The sequence below is a fragment of the Phocoena sinus genome, chromosome 4 (genome assembly GCF_008692025.1).
Source record: "Phocoena sinus isolate mPhoSin1 chromosome 4, mPhoSin1.pri, whole genome shotgun sequence".
Classification (NCBI taxonomy): Eukaryota; Metazoa; Chordata; class Mammalia; order Artiodactyla; family Phocoenidae; genus Phocoena; species Phocoena sinus.
Genome location: NC_045766.1, coordinates 53,348,938 through 53,375,074, shown reverse-complemented (window position 1 = coordinate 53,375,074; position 26,137 = coordinate 53,348,938). Strand labels below are relative to the sequence as shown.

At 36.8% G+C, this 26,137-nt stretch overlaps 1 protein-coding gene across 2 annotated transcripts in view; it reads right to left on the bottom strand.

Annotated features, from left to right (window-relative positions):
• Positions 1–26,137, bottom strand: part of NAALADL2 (N-acetylated alpha-linked acidic dipeptidase like 2) — a 1,193,283-nt gene that overhangs the window by 256,229 nt on the left and 910,917 nt on the right. For both annotated transcript variants that reach the window (XM_032631175.1, XM_032631174.1), the window contains one exon: positions 9,007–9,153. In XM_032631175.1, the coding sequence (XP_032487066.1) occupies positions 9,007–9,153 (147 nt within the window). The remainder of the gene's footprint in view (positions 1–9,006; positions 9,154–26,137) is intronic.

Here is a 26,137-nt window from a genome sequence, read left to right as displayed (position 1 = left end):
CTGAAAACAACCATGTGCATAAAGCTGCTGTTTATTTTTCCTACTTTTGCCCAGTTATTAGTACCACAGAAACACTACACTATTTAGATTTAAAATGTTCTTCACTGATATGAGAAAATTGGGTCAGAATAACTTCAGTGCTAAAGCTATTGACAAGAGACTGTAGCAATGAGAATACTGATAAATACTTTGTTCTCTTTAAGAATTCTTTCCATTCATTTACAATCACAGGGACAGAAGCATCATGAAAGGAGACTGAAGACAACTGAAAGCTCTCTTGAGACTAACATAAAAGCCAGCACCATCATGAGGAAGCAATAGCAAACTGTATAAGCTAAGTGGCATTGGCTTCAATGCATGTTTTTATATTTTAACATTTATGAGACTTCAAGGCCACTGTTGTATCCTTCCTTGTAGTTTCTATAGAAACATTTGCTTATTTAAAAAACAAAACCGTAACCTTCTGTGTGAAACACTCTAAGCTGTGAAACAGATAGAGAAGACCTGCAATTCCAGATGCAAATAAAATAGTATGAAGAAGTTGTGGAGAGAATGGAGAAGGAAATTCATTCATGGCCATAGTCACCATCCACAGCTATGTGAGCTCTAGATAGGCCATTTCCTTCTGAAGTTTATAGTTAGAGCACATGGGTACCAATACTACTCTTAACATTTTAATTATTCATTGAAAAAATTCATCTAATTAGTCTTGAAAATAGTTTTACATGTCAAAATATTCTACTTAAAGAAATGTGGCATTATCATTGAAATTAGGAGAGACAAAATTGTCCACCCCCTCATCTTCCAAAATTACCTTGGAAATAAAATTAGGAAACAGGGGATGGAATAATTACAACATATTAAAGCTACCGGCCTTCACATTAAATGGACAGTTAAAATATCATATTACAAAGGAAAAAACAGATGAGCAAAACCACTTTCAATTTTTATTTTTAAAATTTAGGAAACTAAATACTCAGGTTTAGAGTAGTTCGGTGTTATCAGATTTTTCCTCTAATGCTTTTTAATCCATTTACCTATATTTGTTTGAAATGTAAACTTTGGATAGCTTAGAATCTAATTTTAGTCTCTGTTTTGTAAAAAAATATATAAACTACTATAAGTGAACATTAATATCAGTTTTGGCATTACATATAAATTATGGCTCATTTTAAATTCAGTAAAGAAATATTACCCACTTCCAGTTGTTACCTAACTTTGAGAGTCATCAAAGCTGAAATGTTTAGAACCTTTGCCAAGGAAACTATGAAAAATAGGAATTAAGTACCATAGCATTCCACTGCATTCTGAATGCAGTGAGAGATGGAAAGCATTTTAGAACTAATTCATTTCATCTCAAAAACCTTGAGAAATAGTGTAAGAATAGGGAAAAGAGCCCAGAAATCTGTTGCTAGGAGTGCCAGGTTTGAATCCTAATTCCATCACTTGATAGATGTGTGATGTTGGCCAAGTTACTTGACCACTTTGTGCCTCAGTTTCATCTTTAATGAAAGTAGTAATACTAGTACCTTCCTTATAAGTGCTAGTTGTAAGTACAAGGATTAAATTAAATGAATAAGTTTAAAGGATTTAGAACAAAACAATGTGTACCACAAATGTTACATGAGTATTTGTTAAACATGATTTTCCTTGATACTACTATCTATTACTTGATACTCTATCTACTGACGTCATTTCACTCTACGTAAGAGTCCTCTTAGCCAATATGATTTGTCCCACTGATTGGAAGGTTAATATCTAGAAGCTGATTCAAATAAGTAACCAGTAAAACAAACCAAAACACTACACATGTAAAATATTACATGTTAATTGAAAACCTGTGCATGCATGTTTATTGGCCAATATTTTCATGTAAAGCCAAGGCCTTTTCTCTGAATACTGATCTGTTGAATAAAGTTCTATGATTTCTTTCTTGTCATATATTATCTACATTTCATGCTGCCTTTTATTTAAAGTGGAATTATTAAAGACATTATTGAAGTATGCTGAGTGCAGAATGTGTTTAGATGACTACAATTTTCCCCAACTTTGAGAGTTGCCTGGACCATTTCATATCAATTCTTTATTAGCAACTCACCTTTTAAAGTGTTATCGTTACAGGTTTCTAAGAAGTCATTTTTTTCATACTCATGATTCATAATTTTATGTAACAATTAAATTACCTAGTTACTAAAAACAAACACAAAGGGCATATATAGGTCTGAGAATAGAGCTGACTCCAGGCAAATGTACCATTGAAACAGAGAGAACTGAGTGTGCAAAAATTCAGGCAGGATCTCATTACAATGAGCTTCAAGCCTTAAGCATTAATCATTATGTTTTAAGGGAATGAAAATAGTCAATGAATCCCTCAAATTGGTTAAGTGGAAGTCATTTAAGACAATGTCTACTATACTGACTTATTTGGTTGTTTATATGTCTGAGTCCCAATCTAGACTGTGGTCACTGTGAGGAAAAGAGGGCATTTTTGGATTCATCTTTGTATTTCTAACAGAGTGCTGGATTACAACCAATGCTTAATAACTAACTGCTGGCTAAATTAAAGAATGTGTTACAATGAACCAATATCTGAATAAATCACATCTGGAATTGCCTTATATTCTTAACTTAAATGTTACCAAATTTACAACTTGGTCTATCATTAAACCTATTGCAAGTAGTGTTATTGAAATTATCAAAAACTTCATTATAAAACAAGTCCCCTCATAACAGGCATGGTCACAAGATCATCCCTGAAAAGAGCGTTAGAGTTAAAATACAGTGCGTATGCTATGTATTTTGATCCAATCTCTGTAGGCCTTCAGAATAAATATTCTTATTTAGAAGTCCAAGCAAGGACAGTTGCTAGGGGAATCTGTCCTCCTCCCAGTCATTTCAAAATATGAGGCAATTTGAAATATGATCTTTTGAATCATCCAACTGAGTCTTAAGAGTGTCTCCATCCTTTGTCTTTTCAATATTTGTCTCATATTTCAATTTCTTGTGTTTACTCCTCAGGCTCTTGGAAGCATACTGCAACTTTAGCAGCACTCCCTCTGTGACAGGCATTTCATATACTGTACAAAGCTTTTCAAGTCTGCTCTATAACGGTTGATTTGTTGATTGGGGTTTAACCTTCCCTTCTAAAAGAAGGATTCCAAGGAACAGAATCCTTTGTAGGGTCACAGTTTATGAGAGTGTTATATTCCCTACTTCATGCTGTTTGCCAGGTGAATGGGATGGTAATACTCGAAGATGACCAAAAAAGGTAAACACAGGTTATATAGAATCACAGTTCAAAATCCTTGTAATAGGGACTTCCCTGGCGGCGCAGTGGTTAAGAATCCGCCTGCCAATGCAGGGGACACGGGTTCAAGCCCTGGTCCAGGAAGATCCCACATGCCGCAGAGCACCTAAGCCCGTGCACCACAACTACTGAGCCTGCACTCTAGAGCCCGCGAGCCACAACTACTGAAACCCGTGTGCCTGGAGCCTGTGCGCCACAAGAGAAGCCACTACAGTGAGAAGCCCATGCATCGCAGTGAAGGGTGGCCCCCACTCGCCACAACTAGAGAAGGCCCAAACGTGGCAAGGAAGACCCAACACAGCCAAAAATAAACAAATAAAATAAATAAATTAAAACAAAAATCCTTGTAACGGCAAAGTTAAACAGCTAGTCAGATATTATAAAGGATAAAGCACAGTCATCCCTCAGTATACGTGGACAACCCCATGGATACCAAAATTCATGGATGTTCAAGTCCCTTATATAAAATGACGTAGTAGAGTTTGGCCCTCCATACCTGCAGGTTCTGCATGTGGATACAGAGGGGTCTACTGTAGAACAGTTTAATCAAGGACATTTCCCCAAATCAGTATTTCTTCAAATGTGGTCCAGAGACCTGCAAGTGTCCCTGAGACCAAATCTATTTTCATAATAATAGTAATATTACATGGCTTTTTCACTCTCATTTTCTACATTCATAAGTGTATAGGGAACAGAAAGTCCATTAATAGGGTTTCAGATTCCATACTGGAACTAACCTTTAGGAAACTAATACTTGCCATTTCAGTATAGTATCAAAGAAAAATGTCTGTCATTATATGAATAGACTATTAGACCATATTTCATTCATATATTTCCACCAAAACAACACGTTACAACAGATTAAATGCAGAAACAGATATGAGAACCCAGCTACCAAGTATTAAGTCACTTTAAAGAGACTGGCAAAATATAAAACAGTGCACTCTTCTCATTTATGTTTTCTTGTCTTGGGAAATGTAATTATATTTTATAAAAATAAGTTATTTATATTAATTTATAACAAGTATATTACTGATATTTTTAAAGAATTAATAAATACTATATATATATTTCTTCAGTTTTAACTTCTAATGTGGTAAATATTTGCACATATTACTCACATAAACAAAAAGCTCTTTTCTTTGGAGTGCTCAGTACTCGAAGAGTGCAAATGGGTTTTTAGAACAAAATGTTTGAAAACCTTTACTCTAAATGAAGCAGGTATGATCTGAAAATAACCATACCATATATTTTGTTCTGACATTTTCCTTTTCCTAAAATAACTTACAAAGAAAAGGAATGAGCTAGAGAGAACACTGAAGACCCCCTCTCCACCCCGTTTCCAGCTGGCACATTTTGAAGTAGAAGAGGTAAAATCTCATTTCTAAGTGACATTAATTAGTTGTATAGCTATCAGTATAAAACAAATTCTATCATATACTACAAAACATCAGTACAGCTTATGCATAGTTACACAAACTATTTGGTCTCAAGTCAAGAGATATTAATTGACTTGAATTCTTATTATCTGTTAACATAACAATGACAGTGACTAATTTCCCAACAGAAAATGTAATGACAGAATGACCTCTAATTTAAGTAACGTTTTTCTTCAACTTAGTAGAATAAAACAAAGAATCAACATGTAAACTATGAGTTACTTTGCTCCAAAATGTGTTTACGTGTATTGTATCTGCACAAATTATCATTTTTATCCCATAAAATTACCTTAAAGTTCACACACACACTCTCATGCCGCTATCAGTTTAAGAATCAGATTGATATCAAACTCATCTAACTTAAAAAGAATAAGAGTTTCAAAATACCTAGGCTACTTGGTTTTCGTTTTCTGGATTACCAAAGGACATTAAAACAATTATGCAAAAACCCCTGCTATATAAAAGCTATCACACCCTTTTATCTCATTATCATTTAAATGTTAAATGCTCCATTATAGAGGTAAATTGGGTTTAAAAAGGAATTTTTAAAGCAGAAGAGCAAAAAATATAAGGTTAAACAGAGTGAAGAATCAGAGCTTCAAACTAATATAAAGTTTACTAGGGCAAGGACTGATCTTTTGGTATACTAAGAAAGCCCGACCCTCTGACATGCCCTATATAGAGTAAATATACTGATCTGGAACAAAAGTTATGTGAAACAGCTGTTAAGTGACAGAAGAAATGTGCATTGGACCACCGGCTTGTCATAAATATTGCACTCTTAATCAGAAAGCATCTGTCTTTTCATTTCCTTTTCAGCAATCTCTGCATTGTATTTAATCTGTGCAGAATGCTTCTCCTAACAGGTGCAACAATGTTTACAAATTGAAAACCTTATTTAAATGAAGTTTACAACTAGAGACGTTTCAATTAACAAGGCGATATCTTATGAGAAGGAATAATTCTAACATTTGGCAAACCCATAGATTGCTTTGCATTTGTGAAATTTAATTATTGAAAAATTAGAGTATAGATGCCAAAAAAGCTAAAGATGAAAGGTGCCTCAAGCAATCTATGCAATATACAGGCATCCAGAGAAACTACAGGGAGAAATTGCTGGTGGGAATGTGGATAGTATGAAATATTGGGAATAGATATCATAAAATGTCATATTTCATCAAAAAATAATTTTAGAACTAATAATGTCCCATATGTCCATAAAAAGTGGTGTCTACGGCACTAATCTGCTTTCCTACAGGTAATTTTTCTATTATCATTATTTTTGAAATTGAGTGTAAAATACTTATAATCAATCTTGCTGGATTAAAAAAAACTGTCAGAAATTCTAAGGCTTGCATTATAATCATCTAAATAAATTTTAAAAGGATAGTTTCTTCAAAAATATGAGTATAAATTAGCACACTTAGAGTACATATACAATTTTTAAAGTGAAAGGACTACAAAATTATCGACTTTAACTTTTTTACTCAAAATTAGTGCAAAGATAATGAACTCACTTCCTACAGGGGCCAAACAGGTAATAGAGGTGATACAAGTCTGGTGAAACATGTGGCCCTTTAGGTTGATCAATCATTCATTTCCCAATTTTTGATAGAAAGAGATATTGAAGAAATATTCTTTAATATTGTAATCCCGATGCACAATTTAGCCAATTGTTTCCATGGGAAAAAAGGAATCCATTTCTTCCAAAAATTCAAGTTTTCAATAAAGCGCAGAACAAACAAAAGGTATTTGTGGACTGGATCTGGCCCTTGGGCTTCCAATTTACAAACTTTAGTTTAATAGTTGAGAACATGGGCTTACTGTTAAAGAGATCTAAGGTCAACTTCTATCTTGGCCATTTATTAGCTTTATGACCTTGGATCAGCTACTTGATTTTAAGCTCCATTTCATCCTCAGAAAAAAAAAGTGTTAATAATAAAAGGTGACTCATAGGGATATCATAAATATTGAATGAGATGAGGTAATATAAAATATTTGCTAATATAAAAATTTTAGCAAAGCAAGCACTCAATAAGTGGTAGATATTACATACTATACATATAGTATATTATGTAATACAAAAATATAACATATATTTTAAATTTAATTGCATGGAAAAAGCTCTAACTTCCTTACCAGCTTTTACTAATTGACATAGGATAAATAGCCTTTATATCATGGGTAAAGACTTTCAATGTTTATAATTCCTCTTAATAACCGTATACAGATATCTATTATAGGTTAACGCAGAAAGCAAAGATCATTATCTGTTCTTTGGAGAATTTACCGTACAAAATTATCTCATCTCAAGCATTCATATTTTGTAAGGGACAAATCCATTAAAAAAATTTTCCACGCTAAAGCGATATAAACAAGGTCATTAGTTATAAAGCATAGAAGATTCTCTTTTAATTGCTTTTCTGGAGACAAATACAGTAGAAAATGAAAATGATTTTGATGGGAGTTAGACATTCTGTGTATAATTTGAAAAACTGATTAGCTTCTTCAGACTAAGCCAGCTCTAGCCAATAAACTTTAGCCTGAGGTGTTTCACATTATAATAGTACCTTCTGAGAAAATCACTGGGACCTGTTTCCAAATCTTCTCCCATTAACACCTCAGATCTTCCAGCTGATCCTCATCAGCCTTAGAAGCTTGTTTTTCTTAACGATTAACAATCTCCTCCCTCCCACTAATGTCTTCGTATTGAAAAAGTTTAGAAATTCTCCCTAATGTGTAAATCAGATAATAATAATTGTGATGATAGCTATAGTTACTGGAGGCCTTATTATATGCTTAAAGTTAGCCAAGCCCTTTACATGCATAATCTCATTTAATCCTTACCATGGCTCTCTAGATTCCATAAGTATACCAAGTTCCCCTCATCTATAAACCAATACTGAAAGAAGTTAAATCATTTGTCTAGTACTTGAGTTCAGAGTCAAGTCTAGTGCCATACCTAAGGCTATACTATATTGCCTCTCTAAATTCTTGGCTTAAACTCAACCAAAATGAATTAAACATGTATTGGATAAAAGCTTTCATTCAATGTGTTAACATGACAGGAGCTGGATGGGCTGGGATGGGGTGGGGATGATAAAAAGATGTTAGAAGATATCAAGCAGGAAAATTAAAAGTGAGTTAATTTCTTAATACATCAGTTTCATTATATGTAGTGGTTTTGGTAAGAGGAAAGATACCTCTATACATGTACCCCGTTTTCAAACAGCAATAGCATATGAAAATTCAATTTTAAAAAATTGATAAATCACAGTGATTACTTTTGCATTACCCAAGAATTCATCTCATTACAATAGGAGTCAGCCAGAGTTTCTCCATCTGTGAATTTAAGTTGTTAGTGATCATTTGTGTCTACTGAGGGAGTAAGGGGTGGGTAGAGGGCTGCAGAGAAACCTAAAGGTCACTTTTGCTAAAAGCTATTAGACATTAAGATATTGCATATCTGACGTTGATAAAAATATAATTTAAACACAACTTCCCAGGAACGTTTATAATTTGAAAAACAAAGAAGGCTTTAGTCTATTTTCCAGCCACTATTTTGTTAATGAAATAGTTACATCAAGAAGGCCACCCCAGAGGCTTTCAAGTAGCTCCCAATAATGCATGCACAATTTGTAAAAGAAGGAAAAGTCTTTCAGCAGGTTTGGATCTACAGAGAAACAGTTTCCTGTGACATAACTCTGAGAAAGATTAAAAGGCTTAATGTCCAACAGAAGAATGAACATACTTAAGGTGAATCAGGTCTCTGTGATAATCTTTGGGAAAAAACTTCGTATCCTCACACACAAAAAAAGTAGCATCTTTTTAGGCAAGCAAACTATTGACAAACTTTGGGAAGCTAATCCACAAGACTCACATTAACATACAGCACATGAAATGCACTTTCCCTTGGGCAAGGAGAGGATAATCTATTGCACATGTCATCTGTTTCTGTGAATTCTGAAGATTACAATTATGTTTTGATGTTAATCCAACAACTGCACATTTCTTGCTGCGAAGCACACTGAAAATGTGAGTGACTGTATAAATCTTTTTAAATTGAATTCAACACTATTGAAAAGAGCTGATGTTTTCAAAAATTCTTACAAAGCCTCTGAACAACAAGAATAACTTTCTAAATGAAGCAGTTTCTTATAGTTACCTATTGGGTAAGAAAGACAAAAGGCCAGGATAAAATAAAATTCTGCATGTCTGCTATATATATTGTGTGTGTTTTGCATTTCTGGAAACACTCACCTCTAATGCTTTGATGTCCTCATAAGTAAACCTCACGGTGGGAACTCCAAGATGGTTGATGAAGTAATTGGCATCATCTTGCATCTGTACAGAACTGATATTTGTTTCTGGGCACTGACCTCTTCTGGAACAGTTGAAATTATTTTTCTGAAAAACATAATTTAAATTGTTACCACACACTATGCTTCTTACGTTATCCCTATATGAATGCTACTCAAAACGTGGTCCACAGTTCAGCAGCATCAATGGCACCCAGGAGCTTATTCGAAACATGAAATGTAAATGCTTAGTCTCCACCCATGTCCTCCCAAATGGGAACCTTTGGGGATGGAGTCCAGAAATCTGTGTAGCAACATTCCTCTACTGCGCTCATGCTCACTGAAGAGTGACTAGCACTGGACTAAATCAAGCTTTGCTTGTTATTGTTGCTTAAAAAGCATTTTTATCATAGATATATTATCTGTAATGACTCGTTAAGAGAATGTTGAGTCCCTAAAAAAGGTTTAGTTTTGTCTTTTTTAAATTTTTCCCACAAATTTAAAGGACAGCTTGGTAAGATATAATTCTATTCTAAAAATGTTTTTTGGACAACCACAGAAAGAAATTTCCTCGTCAAAGCATATCCCCACATGTGTTAAGAGTATACGCCAGGCGGAAGAGTAAGACGCGGAAATCACCTTCCTCCCCACAGATACACCAGAAATACATCTACACGTGGAACAACTCCTACAGAACACCTACTGAACGCTGGCAGAAGACCTCAGACCTCCCAAAAGGCAAGAAACCCCCCATGTACCTGGGGAGGGCAAAAGAAAAAACACAGACAAAAGGATAGGGATGGCACAAGGGAGCTGTGAAGGAGGAAAGGATTCCACACACTAGAAGCCCCTTCGCGGGCGGAGACTGCAGGTAGCGGAGGGGGAAAGCTTCAGAGCCGCGGAGGAGAGCACAGTAACAGGGGTGCGGGGGGGCAAAGCGGAGAGATTCCCGCACAGAGGATCGGTGCCGACCGGCACTTACCAGCCCGAGAGGCTTGTTTGCTCCCCCGCCGGGGCAGGCGGGGCTGGGAGCTGAGGCTCGGGTTTCGGTCGGAGCGCAGGGAGACGACTGGGGTTGGCGGAGTAAACACAGCCTGCAGGGGGTTAGTACGCCACGGCTGGCCAGGAGGGAGGCCGGGGAAAAGTCTGGAGCTGCCGAAGAGTTAAGAGACTTTTTCTTTCCTCTTTGTTTCCTGGTGCGCGAGGAGACGGGATTAAGAGCGCTGCTTAAAGGAGCTCTAGAGACAGGCGCGAGCCGCGGCTAAAAGCGTGGACCCCAGAGACACGCATGAGACGCTAAGTCCGCTGCTGCCGCCACCAAGAAGCCTGTGTGCGAGCACAGGGCACTATCCACACCCCCCTTCCGGGGAGCCCGTGCAGCCGGCCACTGCCAGGGTCCTGGAATCCAGGGATAACTCCCCCAGGAGAACGCACAGTGCAACTCCGGCTGTTGCAACGTCACGCCGCGCTCTGCCGCTGCAGGCCCGCCCCGCACTACGTGCCCCGCCCTCCACCCCCCCTCCCCATCCCTGGCCTGAGTGAGCCGGAGCCTCTGAATCAGCTGCTCCTTTAACCCCGTCCTGTCTGAGCGAAGAACAGACGCCCTCCTGCGACCTACACGCAGAGGTGGGGCCAGATCCAAAGCTGAACTCAAGGAGCTGTGCGAACAAAGAAGAGAAAGGGAAATCTCTCCCATCAGCCTCAGAAGCAGCGAATTAAAGCTCCACAATCAACTTGATGTACCCTGCATCTGTGGAATACATGAATAGGCAACCAATCATCCCAAATTAAGGAGGTGGACTTTGAGAGCAAGATTTATGATATTTTTCCCCTTTTCCTTTTATTGTGAGTGTGTACGCTTCTGTGTGAGATTTTGTCTGTATAGCTTTGCTTCCACCATTTGTCCGAGGGTTCTATCCGTACGTTATTTTTTGTTTGTTTATAATTTTTTTCTTAATAATTACTTTTATATTAAAAACTTTATTTTTTTTCACTTTATCTTCGTTCTTTCTTTCCTTCCTTCCCTCCTTTAGACAATGAATCATCGCAAATTGAGGAGGTGGACTTTGAGAGCAAGATTTATTATTTTTTCCCCCTTTTCCTCTTTTTGTGAGTGTGTATGTGTATACTTCTGTGAGATTTTGTCTGTATAGCTTTGCTTCCACCATTTGTCCTAGGGCTCTATTCATCCATTTTTTATTTCTCAATAATTATTTTTTTAATTTTAATAACTTTATTACATTTTATCTTACTTTATTTTACTTTATCTTCTTTCTTTTTTTCCATCCTTCCCTCCTTCCTTCCTTCCTTCCTCCCTCCCTCACTTCTTTCTTTCTTTCTTTCTTTCTTTCTTTCTTTCTTTCTTCTTCTACTAATTCTTTCTTTCTACTCTTTCTCCCTTTTATTCTGAGCCGTGTGGATGAAAGGCTCTTGGTGCTGCAGCCAGGAGTCAGTGCTGCGCCTCTGAGGTGGGAGAGCCAACTTCAGGACACTGGTCCACAAGAGACCGCCCAGCTCCACATAATATCAAATGGCAAAAATCACCCAGAGATCTCCATCTCAACACCAGCACCCAGCTTCACTCAAAGACCAGCAAGCTACAGTGCTGAACATCCTATGCCAAACAACTAGCAAAACAGGAACACAACCCCACCCATTAGCAGAGAGGCTGCCTAAAATCATAATAAGTCCACAGACACCCCAAAACACACCACCAGATGTGGACCTGTCCAGCAGAAAGACAAGATCCAACCTCATCCACCAGAACACAGGCACTAGTCCCCTCCACCAGGAAGGCTACACAAACCACTGAACCAACTTTAGCCACAGGGGACAGACACCAAAAACAACGGGAACTACGAACCTGCAGCCTGCAAAAAGGAGACCCCAAACATAGCAAGATAAGGAAAATGAGAAGACAGAAAAACACACAGCAGATGAAGTAGCAATGTAAAAATGCATCAGACCTAACAAATGAAGAGGAAATAGGCAGTCTACCTGAAAAATAATTCAGAATAATGATAGTAAAGATGATCCAAAATCTTGGAAATAGAATAGACAAAATGCAAGAAACATTTAACAAGGACCTAGAAGAACTAAAGATGAAACAAACAATGATGAACAACACAATAAATGAAATTAAAAATACTCTAGACGGGATCAATAGCAAAATAACTGGGGCAGAAGAACGGATAAGTGACCTGGAAGATAAAATAGGGGAAATAACTACTGCAGAGCTGAATAAAGAAAAAAGAATGAAAAGAACTGAGGACAGTCTCAGAGACCTCTGGGACAACATTAAGTGCACCAACATTCGAATTATAGGGGTTCCAGAAGAAGAAGAGAAAAAGAAAGGGACTGAGAAAATATTTGAAGAGATTATAGTTGAAAACTTCCCTAATATGGGAAAGGAAATAGTTAATCAAGTCCAGGAAGGGCAGAGAGTCCCATACAGGATAAATCCAAGGAGAAATACGCCAAGACACATATTAATCAAACTGTCAAAAATTAAATACAAAGAAAACATATTAAAAGCAGCAAGGGAAAAACAACAAATAACACACAAGGGAATCCCCATAAGGTTAATAGCTGAGCTTGGAGCAGAAACTCTGCAAGCCAGAAGGGACTGGCAGGACATATTTAAAGTGATGAAGGAGAAAAACCTGCAACCAAGATTACTCTACCCAGCAAGGATCTCATTCAGATTTGATGGAGAAATTAAAACCTTTACAGACAAGCAAAAGCTGAGAGAGTTCAGCACCACCAAACCAGCTCTACAACAAGTGCTAAAGGAACTTCTCTAGGCAGGAAGCACAAGAGAAGGAAAACACCTACAATAACGAACACAAAACAATTAAGAAAATGGTAATAGGAACAAACATATCGATAATTACCTTAAATGTAAAAGGACTAAATGGTCCCACCAAAAGACACAGAATGGCTGAAGGTATACAAAAACAAGACGCATATATTTGCTGTCTTCAAGAGACCCACTTCAGACCTAGAGCACATTCAGACTGAAAGTAAGGGGATGGAAAAAAATATTTTCTGCAAATGGACACCAAAAGAAAGCTGGAATAGCAATTCTCATATCAGACAAAATAGACTTTAAAATAAAGACTATTACAAGAGACAAATAAGGACACTACAAAATGATCAAGGGATCAATCCAAGAAGAAGATATAACAATTGTAAATATTTATGCACCCAACATAGAAGCACCTCAATACATAAGGCAAATACTAAGAGCCATAAAAGGGGAAACTGACAGTAACACATTCATAGTAGGGGACTTTAACACCCCACTTTCACCAATGGATAGATCATCCAAAATGAAAATAAATAAGGAAACACAAGCTTTAAATGATACATTAAACAAGATGGACTTAATGGATATTTATAGGACATTCCATCCTAAAACAACAGAATACACATTTTTCTCTAGTGCTCACGGAATATTCTCCAGGATAGATCATATCTTGGGTCACAAATCAAGCCCTGGTAAATTTAAGAAAATTGAAATTGTATCAAGTATCTTTTCCGACCACAATGCTATGAGACTAGATATCAATTACTGGAAAAGATCTGTAAAAAATAAAAACACATAGAGGCTAAACAATACAGTACTTAATAACGAAGTGATCACTGAAGAAATCAAAGAGGAAATTAAAAAATACCTAGAAACAAATGACAATGGAGACACGACAACCCAAAATCTATGGGATGCAGCAAAAGCAGTTCTAAGAGGGAAGTTTATAGCAACACAATCCTACCTTCAGAAACAGGAAACAACTCGAATAAACAACCTAACCTTGCACCTAAAGCTATCAGAGAAAGAAAAACAAAAAAAAAAAACCCAAAGTTAGCAGAAGGGAAGAAATCATAAAAATCAGATCAGAAATAAATGAAAAAGAAATGAAGGAAACAAAAGCAAACATCAATAAAACTAAAAGCTGGTTCTTTGAGAAGATAAACAAAATTGATAAACCACTAGCCAGACTCATCAAGAAAAAAAGGGAGAAGACTCAAATCAATAGAATTAGAAATGAAAAAGGAGAAGTAACAAATGACACTGCAGAAATACAAAAGATCATGAGAGATTACTACAAGCAACTCTATGCCAATAAAATGGACAAATTCTTAGAAATGCACAACCTGCCAAGACTGAATCAGGAACAGAAAATATGAACAGACCAATCACAAGCACTGAAATTGAAACTGTGATTAAAAATCTTCCAACAAACAAAAGCCCAGGACCAGATGGCTTCACAGGCGAATTCTATCAAACATCTAGAGAAGAGCTAACACCTATCGTTCTCAAACTCTTCCAAAATATAGCAAAGGGAGGAACACTCCCAAATTCATTCTACGAGCCCACCATCACCCTGATACCAAAACCAGACAAGGATGTCACAAAGAAAGAAAACTACAGGCCAATATCACTGATGAATATAGATGCAAAAATCCTCAACAAAATAGTAGCAAACAGAATCCAACAGCACATTAAAAGGATCATACAGCATGATCAAGTGGGGTTTATTCCAGGAATGCAAGGATTCTTCAATATATGCAAATCAATCAACATGATACACCATATTAACAAACTGAAGGAGAAAAACCATATGATCATCTCAATAGATGAAGAGAACGCTTTCGACAAAATTCAACACCTATTTATGATAAAAACCCTGCAGAAAGTAGGCATAGAGGGAACTTTCCTCAACATAATAAAGGCCATATATGACAAACCCACAGCCAACATCATCCTCAATGGTGAAAAACTGAAAGCATTTCCACTAAGATCAGGAACAAGACAAGGTTGCCCACTCTCACCACTCTTATTCAACATAGTTTTGGAAGTTCTAGCCACGGCAATCAGAGAAGAAAAGGAAATAAAAGGAATCCAAATTGGAAAAGAAGAAGTAAAGCTGTCACTGTTTGCAGATGACATGATACTATACATAGAGAATCCTAAAGATGCTACCAGAAAACTACTAGAGCTAATCAATGAATTTGGTAAAGTAGCAGGATACAAAATTAATGCACAGAAATCTCTGGCATTCCTATACACTAATGATGATAAATCTGAAAGTGAAATCAAGAAAACACTCCCATTTACCACTGCAACATAAAGAATAAAATATCTAGGAATAAACCTACCTAAGGAGAAAAAAGACCTGTATGCAGAAAATTATAAGACACTGATGAAAGAAATTAAAGATGGTACAAATAGATGTAGAAATATACCATGTTCTTGGATTGGAAGAATCAACATTGACTCTACTACCCAAAGCAATCTACAGATTCAATGCAATCCCTATCAAACTACAACTGGCATTTTTCACAGAATTAGAACAAAAAATTTCACAATTTGTATGGAAACACAAAAGACCCTGAATAGCCAAAGCAATCTTGAGAACGAAAAACGGAACTGGAGGAATCAGGCTCCCTGACTTCAGACTATACTACAAAGCTACAGTAATCAAGACAGTATGGTACTGGCACAAAAACAGAAATATTGATCAATGGAACAGGATAGAAAGCCCAGAAATCAACCCACACACATATGGTCACCTTATCTTTGATAAAGGAGGCAGGAATGTACAGTGGAGAAAGGACAGCCTCTTCAATAAGTGGTGCTGGGAAAACTGGACAGGTACATGTAAAAGTATGAAATTAGATCACTCCCTAACACCATACACAAAAATAAGCTCAAAATGGATTAAAGACCTAAATGTAAGGCCAGAAACTCTCAAACTCTTAGAGGAAAACATAGGCTGGACACTCTATGACATAAATCACAGCAAGATCCTTTTTGACCCACCTCCTACAGAAATGGAAATAAAAACAAAAATAAACCAATGCGACCTAATGAAACGTCAAAGCTTTTGCACAGCATAGGAAACCATAAACAAGACCAAAAGACAACCCTCAGAATGGGAGAAAATATTTGCAAATGAAGCAACTGACAAAGGATTAATCTCCAAAATTTATAAGCAGCTCATACAGCTTAATAACAAACAAACAAATAACCCAATCCAAAAATGGGCAGAAGACCTAAATAGACATTTCTCCAAAGAAGATATACAGACTGCCAACAAACACATGAAAGAATGCTCAACATCATTAATCATTAGAGAAATGCAAATTTAAACTACAATGAGATATCATCTCACACCGGTCAGAATGGCCATCATCAAAAAATCTAGAAACAATAAATGCTGGAGAGAGTGTGGAGAAAAGGAAACCCTCTTACACTGTTGGTGGGAATGTAAATTGATACAGCCACTGTGGAGAACAGTATGGAGGTTACTTAAAGACTACAAATAGAACTACCATATGACCCAACAATCCCACTACTGGGCATATACCCTTAGAAAACCATAATTCAAAAAGAGTCATGTACCAAAATGTTCATTGCAGCTCTATTTTCAATAGCCAGAAGATGGAAACAACCTAAGTGTCCATCATTGGATTAATGGATAAAGAAGATGTGGCACATATATACAATGGAATATTACTCAGCCATAAAAAGAAACGAAATTGAGCTATTCGTAATGAGGTGGATAGACCTAGAGTCTGTCATACAGAGTGAAGTAAGTCAGAAAGTGAGAGACAAATACCGTTTGCTAACACATATATATGGAATTTAAGAAAAAAAAATGTCATGAAGAACCTAGGGGTAAGACAGGAATAAAGACACAGAACTACTAGAGAATGGACTTGAGGATATGGGGAGGGGGAAGGGTAAGCTGTGACAAAGCTAGAGAGATGCATGGACATATATACACTACCAAACGTAATGTAGATAGCTAGTGGGAAGCAGCCACATAGCACAGGGAGATCAGCTCGGTGCTTTGTGATCGCCTGGAGGGGTGGGCTAGGGAGGGTGGGAGGGAGGGAGACGCAAGAGGGAAGAGATATGGGAACATATGTATATATATAACTGATTCATTTTGTTGTAAAGCAGAAACTAACACACCATTGTAAAGCAATTATACTCCAATTAAGAAAAAAAAAGAGTATATGCCAAATACCATGGGTCCAGGAGAACCACAAAGCTAAGTGCAACCTCTAGGGAAATAAACGGTGATAGACTATTAGTTCTTAAACTAAGAGTTGTCTAGCATGCAAAACAAATGGCAGTAGCTTTACAAAAATAAATCAAAGCACAATTAAAAAATCATAACCAGTAAAATAACTGTTCCTATAACTATTATTGTTTTAAAATGTCTTCATTAGTAAAATTTCCAAAAATCTAGAATCTTTCTGTGATCTGTTGTGTCAAGTATGAAATGTGGAAGAATGCCAATCTCCTCAGCAGGAATCATGAGGGAAATGAGACAATAGTGCGAGAACATCACATCCAAAATCTGGCAAAACATATGTATTCAATGTATGTTTGCCATTGAATCAAGACATTGACTCTTCAACCCCTTCCCATGTTTCTTTGGTATGATATAATTTCAAAAACACTTTTAAATATAATCCATCAAAGATTTGGAAATATGAATTTTAATATTCAGAAAGTGAGTTTTCCTAAATTTTTTCAACTACAGTGCTAGATCTTTCAAACATATAATAATGTTTCATTACCTATCCATTTTTTTGAGTTCCTAACAGAAAGATATCTGAAAGAAATTTAAAATCAATTAAAATGGAAAGTCTGTGTAAGTGTTTATAAACTAGGCATGGCATGTGGGATCTTCATGTTATTTGCAAATTATCTTGGGTAATTAAGCACTTTGGAAATAGAAAGTAAAAAGAGTGTTCTAGCACACAGTCTAACCAGCAACCTAATGCTTTTTATGGTGATCCCCAGAAATTTTCTTCTTTTGAAAGCCTAATGTTCTGAAAAGACAGTTAATCCTCTTTCACTCCCTCATATACTCCTGGGGCAAAGACTTCTGTAGGTTTTACATCAACTGGGATAGTTTGGGGAGGGTCTTGATTATTCCCAAAGAAGAGCTACCCTTAAGTACTAGATCACAAAAAGGAAAGAGACTACATTGTGTAAGAAGTCCCAAGTATTTTTGAGAGATCCAGTTGAAATCAGTTGTGAAAACTGGTAACCTTGAAGGTATTTGTTGAGCCAGAATAAACTTTTTTCTAGTTGAATTTGATTGCACTGAGCAGGCAAGACATTCACCAGTGTCCCATCATTAGTGTCTCATGCTCAGCCTGCCTCACTCATTCAAATGTACTAAATGGTGGCTGGAGGCATTTGAATTTGTGAAACATAGGCTGTTGCATTCTTGCATGTTATTAATGAGGCTTTGGTGGAATCTAGTCTTTTCTCAGATGCTTAAAAAATAAATTTTAATTTTATTGGCTAAGTGGTCTACTTCCCCTTTACTGCAGCAACATCTGTGTCTTTTTTGTGTGTGTGTGGTACGCAGGCCGCTCACTGTTGTGGCCTCTCCCATTGCGGAGCACAGGCTCAGCGGCCATGGTTCACGGGCCCAGCCACTCCACGGCATGTGGGATCTTCCCGGACGGGAGCATGAACCCGTGTCCCCTGCATCGGCAGGCGGACTCTCAACCACTGCACCACCAAGGAAGCCCCTCTATGTCTTTTTGAGATAGCATATGTACCCTACTCATCATCAATGAAAATACAGATTTGGTTTTAATTTAATTTCATATACACAATTCTTACATCCACTCTAAATATCAGCCATGTTCCTTAGATAGAAAATTTTTCTCAACAGAGGAATGCCATGGATCAAAAATTGACAACTCGGGCTTCCAGTGGTTGAGAGTCTGCCTGCCGCTGCAGGGGACACGGGTTCGTGCCCTGGTCCGGGAAGATCCCACATGCCGCGGAGCGGCTGGGCCCGTGAGCCATGGCCGCTGAGCCTGCGCGTCCGGAGCCTGTGCTCCTCAACGGGAGAGGCCACAACAGTGAGAGGCTCGCATACCAGAAAAAAAAAAAAAAAAAAAAAAAAAATTGACAATTCTAAATTCCATGAGTTGTCTGAAAAAAAAAAATTCAATTAAATTTTTTAAAATAATTGTGGTTTAAAATGTTGATATCACTTTTACTCAGTCATCATTTTTATATAATAGCTTCCCTCTGACAAAAAGTATTAATTTCCCATATGTGCAAATAATTAAAATGGCAGAAATGACTCACTCCAATCAATACTTACATTCTTTGTTTGATCTAACAGTTGCACAAAGCAAAATTCTTGTTTTGCCTCAGTCTTTTACGGGCCCCAGGGATTCTTTCCAGAGGCAGTACAGATTCTCTAGTCTCTCTGTTCTTTCCATGACTAATCCCATTGCATAGATTTAATATTTTCATTGCATTCCATTTTCCAGGCAAATCAAAAGGGTAACATCCAGCCTTCAGAATCACATTTCTTAAAATACCTCTGCATCCTTTCCCCTCCTCTGGCTTGCTTTACTTTACCCATTTATTGAAAAGTCTATCTTTTCCCTAAAGGTCTGTATTGCCACCTCCGTCATACTTAAACTCCTTTCTAAACCAACTCTAAGATGAAGGCTGAGCATTACCTAGAATTGCTTTAAAATTATATTTTGACGGTTAAGATCTCTTAAACCACATCTATGGTGCTAACATAGACTATTTACAGAGGGAAGACAGGGTACAGAACAATAGGGTTGCGTGGCCCAAGGTGTAGCTCGACTCTACAGCTTGGGGCACTGGGATGTTGAGTCTCCTGTCAGAGTTAAGCCCAAATGAAGAGTGAAAGCTTCAAGAAAGCCAATCCAAGATTGGAGGATCAGGGGTGACACAGAATTCCCTAACGAGCCTTTCTGGGGCTTGTTCCTTACCTACTGAGTTTCCCTGTAAAGTCTTGTGGAGGACTTCTCTTGCCAGCCCACAACGTTTCTCCTCTCTGTGTCTCTCTCTGTCTCTCCCAACACCTTGTTTTCTACTGTCTACTCTCCTGTGATTTAATCAGTGATGAGGGGCAGAACTACAGTACCCTCAAGCCTATGTTTATTTTGTCCTTTTGTTCCTAACTAGTCTCAGAGTAAAATAGGATAAAAAAAAGAACCCAATTTTCAGACTGATTGTTTTTCCCCAAGTTATTTCATCTGGGGATCTCCCTTAAGAGGAGAACATTCCTGGCACGCAAACCCTATCCTCTAAGTCTTTTTTATTATTCACTACTTTAAAATCTAGGCCAGATTTACAGACCTGAAGTGATCCTAAATCTGCTTTCTATCTTAATGTGACTTGTTTCCCCTCACAGCACTGCAGTGGATTGTAATGGATCCATATCAGGTAATAGATACTGATCTACTCAGCCTCTGAAACACTAATATCTGAAAGGGAAGTAGAAAGAAAAGTTATTTCCTTCATTTTTCTAGAAGTTAGCCACCATGGGGGAGAGAAGGTTGATAATAAATTTGTGCAGGTCAATCAATTTTTCGAATTTATTTGCAAGGCTGAGTAAATTCAAATTAAGTATTTCATCCAAGGAGTTCAAAATGTTCCACAATTAATGTCTGATAACAAACATTTTTATTCCAGTTTATAAAATAAGCAAGTTCAGGCAAAGACCATGATTATGTCACTTGTTTAATCTCCTACCACTAGTCTGTTGAAGACCTGAAATGAAATCACTATCTCAATCCTAAAGGGGTATGCTCTTTGCAAGTATACTTTTAAGCTGAAAGGTAAAACCTCAGAGTAAATTACTACAAAAGTGAAATATAAAGACATTAAGTTAACATCTGTATTAGTTGAATAGCAATACCAAGACACATTGACAGGTTTCTAAAGTATTTAAAAATCTGTTTAATAATTCATTTTATTTCTCCCACATTCTGCTTTCCTTTGCTTACATATTCACTCTACATACATAAGAAATCTAAGGTGATTACTTATTCAAACAGCAAGAAAAGCATAACATTCAAAATGAAAGTACCACATTCTACATATTATAATAAGATTAAGTCACTTTATCTTCATTTCAGTATTATTTTGTAAATTCAGTTGTGTAGAAACAACTTACCTTCCAGATGTTCCCAGTGTAATAATGTTCACATTGTGATAATGATGCCTATGGTATTTAGAAAACGATTTCTTATTATAGGCACAGGCATGGTTAATTTTATGTGTCAACTTGTCTAGGCCACAAGGTGCCCAGATATTTACTCAGTATTATTCTGGGTGTATCTGTGAGCATGTTTTTGGATGAGATTTTTATTTGAATTGGTAGACTGGCTAAAGCAGACTGCCCTCCCTAATGTGGATGGGCCTTAATTCAATCAATTTAAGGTTTAAATAGAACAAAGGGCAGACTTTCCCACCAGTAAGGGAGAACTCCTCCTCCCTGACTGCCTTGAGCTGGGACATGGGTCTTTTCCTTCTTTGTATTCAGCTGAAACTTCAGTTCTTCATGGGTCTCAAGCCTGCTGGCATTTGGGCTGGAACTTATACCAGCAGCTCTCCTGGGTCTCTAGATGGCCAATTGCAGATCTTGGGACCCTGGAGAACTCTGACTAATGTGGACACTCTTAGATGGTAGATCACCTATTTGAATAAGAAATTTTAATCAGAACTAGTGAACAATTAAACTTTAATGGTAGAGTTTAATGGTAGAGTTTTTTGGTGGTTGTTTGATCAACTGGATGTAGTTTCACACAATTTTGTTACATTTTTAATTTTCAGAATTTATAAACATGATCCCAGGCAATGTGAACATGTAAACAGGTGAGGAATCATAGAGAAATTACTACATTTTGAAACTACAAAGAACCTAAAAATCCCAAAGCCCCAAGGTGATTAACCTGAGCATCACATAAAAAATTTAGGAGATCTGTGAACCTGGTGGACCAAAAAAAAAGCATTTTTATTTTACTCAATTCTAACTGAAATTTAACCTTTCATTCAAATGTGAAGAGACCATAAACCCAATAGTATTAGCATTATCTGTAACTTTGTGACCAAATGAAATGAGGCATTTTCATATCACATTTCAGTTATTGGATAAACTCACCACTAATTTGAAAAGAAGAAAGTTATGAGATACATTGCTGGATTTTGGTATTTAATGTGTGTAATTTCTTTTAAGTTTATATATTACAAATGCAAATTTGTGTGCTTTCATATTTAGCTAATTGCACTTTGATATAATTGGTTTCTTTTGTCATCCTGTGTATTTTAATTTAAGCATTTAAAAACATTATTTCTGAAATTGGGTCGATATAGGGTTAACCGGTCTGTCAAAGAGTTCCACAGGGGCAATCTCTCCTTGCAGAACAGTTTTATTTTACAAATTAGAAAACTGAGGCCTCAAATCAATACAACAAGGATTTGATCCCAGTTCTTTTCACTCCAAATGCAATGCTTTTTCCTCTCTACCATGCTTATATATGCAGCATCCAGACCACATTAATGCACGTGAACATCCTAATCTTAAATGTGTTCTTCCTGGGATTATAGTTTTGTTTTGTTTTTAAGTCATATTAAATTACTGGATATGGTTGTAACAAACTGTTTATCTGTGGCATCTCTTCAGTGCTTGTATTATGTGTTCTTCATTTACTTAGTTTTTATTTTTATGCCAGTATGTCAAGCTGCTATCTAGTATGTAATTCTTAATAATGAATTGCAGATCTCCTCTAACAATATTTGAGAGGAAACAGGAAGTTATGTCTACCAACTTTCTTTAATATTTTAAACTAGAAGCTTAATTTATCCTTAACACCAACATCTGATACTGAGTTCCTTATACATAAAATATACTTTCAAAATGGTAAAAATATTTTTAAAAAATCAATAAATATCTTGCAATGCCTTTTTAAAAGATTAAATTGAGTAGGGGAAGAAAAAAGTTTTATCTTAAAGTGGCAATTTTCAACCCATAAAATGGGACTTCTAAAATCTCCAGTATCTCAAGGTTTCTGCAAAGTTTTAACAACCAACTCACAGGGTATTAACAAAGTATTCTCAGCCTTAAACAGTGAAGAATTGTTATTCCTCTGGTATATACAAGTAGAACTGGCAAACTGAAAGACACACTAATTCTCATTTCATTCTGTTAATTTTTAAAACTGTAATCTTGTTATTGAATGTAGAGAAATATAACTTTATATGTGACATAATTCAAACTGTATTTAAAATATATTTATGAACTAATGAATGCTTTAAAGATCACTCTGTAAAGGTGCAAATGGAGAAGAATAAAGACATTTGCCCTTGTTTTTACTGTAACTTCTAATTTATATCCTCCCCCACCCCAAACTCTCTTTTCTCCTTCCGCTTCCCTGACCAACTTCAGCTCCCTGACCAAGAGGCACATGATGGCAGAAGACCTATTTCCTTTTTATTTCTCTCCACTTAAGGCTTTGTGTAACAATAAAAACTGGTGTGTTATTTTAGAACTATAAAAGTATTCACATTTCAACAACTCTGTTGGGTTTAAATAAAAATCTCAACTAATAAAATAAAATAGTATCCACTATATGCTATCTTATACCACAATACATTCCAGATGAACCCTTCTTTTAAGTGTAAAACTCTAAATCATAAAAGTATGGAGGAAACAACAGTAGAAGGTAATTTTAATAAACTTAGAGTACAAAAGACAAACTCAGAAGACAAAAAAGATTGATTAGTCCAACTACATAAAATTATGACTTTTCTGCTTGACAAAAATTACCATAAACAAGAACAATCAAAAACCTGGGGGAAAAGAGTCAATGAAAATGAACTGACATTTCACAGAAAAAAAATTATAAATGTTTTTTATACATAAAAGACATATAAAGTATCTTTTATATTTATTTTACAAAAAACTTTGGCAACTTTTATCGTAGATTGCATTGTAAAGGATGTGGGAATTCCAGTGCCTCATATACTGCTGAAGAAAAAAATTAGGACAAATTTTATGAAGGTTAAATAAATGATATTCTATTTATTCAATGGAATAATATGCTGTCTCTAAAAAAAAACAATGAAGGTATTTTTTGCAAATGGAGAAAAACAATCTCTAAGATATATTTTTACATTTTTAATGTAAAAGATTGTACAAGATGTCATTTGTGTTTAAAAACAAAAGTAACATTAAAAAAGTATATGTATGTGCTCTAATCCAGCTGGCCCTCTATATCTGTGGATGTACTATGCCATTTCATATACGGGACTTGAACATCCTCAGAGTTTGCTATGGGACGGGGATGGGGAGTTATCATGGAACCAGTCCCTGCAGATACTGACGGACAACTACATACACAAATACTATTTGCCTCTGGGTAGAGGTACTGGTGGGAGAAATAGGCTTAGGAGAAAGACTTTTCATTGTCTACCTGTTTACTATTTTTGAACTTTAAATCTGTGACTGAATCACCTGCCCCTCTCCCCTAAATAACATGTTCCAAATCCCCTCTGAACTATACGTTCTTTGTTCCCAATTCTGAGATTCCCTTGATTGTAAGGAATAGTAGCAATCTAAAAATAGTTTTTCTTAAATAGTAGGAAAGAAATAAACCATCTAACAGCTATCTCACAGTTTCAGAAATGTTAACATTTTATAAAATGTCCACAAGTAGAAAGATGGGGTATTTAGAGTTGTACTGCTGACAACCTTTTAATATAAGAAGGTCAATTTAGTATCATCAAAAATGTATGTGGTATTGGGTAGGAGACAGATAAAAGTAACTGCCCCTTCAGTTGAATAGGGAAGAAAAAGTTCTCATATAGAGGATTTGGGAATGGATACAACAGCATGAGACCCTTGCTGGGGTAGGGGGTTACTAAAGTAGGCATCCCAAATTACCAGGAGGATACTGGGAGGGAATAGGAAGCCAAAAGACAGTGGGAAAAACCAAGAACAAAACTCCATTCATTTAGTAATCATGATTTCCTTAAGGACTACTCTTATTTACATGGTTTGTGTGTTTTTATATTTTCTAGACAAGTATCAAATTATTATCAAAATATGCAAAGATGGACCACCTCACTTACTACAAGGAGACATTTACATAAAGATTTATCATTTACAAACAGACGTCATATTATACTGCAACCCTGTGAGGTAGGTGAAGCAAGTGTTATTATCCCATTTTGCAGACTAAAAGCTTTGCTATCCTCTAGAGATGTAAGGATAGCAAATGGAATGACAGGTAGGGATTTCTAACTTAGATTGTTATGCTGTTGCCTCCCTCCCCCACCTACCCCCATCCCTGGTTCAATGATTTCTATTTTTTGTTTTGTTTTGTTTTGTTTTTTGAGTCACGCGGGCCTCTCACTGTTGTGGCCTCTCCCGTTGCAGAGCACAGGCTCCGGACGCGCAGGCTCAGCTGCCATGGCTCACAGGCCCAGCCGCTCTGCGGCATGTGGGATCTTCCCGGACCGGGGCACGAACCTGTGTCCCCTGCATCGGCAGGCGGACTCTCAACCACTGCGCCACCAGGGAAGCCCTCAATGACTTCTTGCTCCCCCAGCTTAACTAAGGAAATAAGGAAGGAGTTCCTCAATTTGTACAGAAAGAGCCGGTACACTGCTGACTAATCAACTAAATTAAAATTCTTTCAGTTTAAGAGAAACAGCAAGAAAAACAATTTACCAGCTAAACAAATTCCATAGATCCCTTAGCCACTTTGGCACTTCTGTAATAGGTTTGCTGTTGGTCATCGCAATTACTAAACCTATTTCTTCATGAAATGCACACTGCATATAGAGTAACAACCCCAGAGCCCTTTCAAAAACGGTACTCTGATTATATCTAAATGAAACCATGATCATATTGAAAAGGTAAAGCTGAAACATCCAAATTGACCTTTGGTCAACACACTGGCTGAAAGCACACTCCCCCTGGGTACACTTCCTATAGGACCTTTAATGACCAAAAGGATCAAGATATAAATTTTATGTCTCAGTGAATGATAACAATTCTGGCTTCACAGTGCTGTTCCATGTTGTGGAATTGGCTGACATAACATACCTTCAGCTATTATTCCACCAGCCTTCTTTTTTGGTTTTTTTTTTTTTTTGCCGTACGCGGGCCTCTCACTGTCGTGGCCTCTCCCGCGGCGGAGCACAGGCTCCGGACGCGCAGGCTCAGCGGCCATGGCTCACGGGCCTAGCCGCTCCGCGGCACGTGGGATCCTCC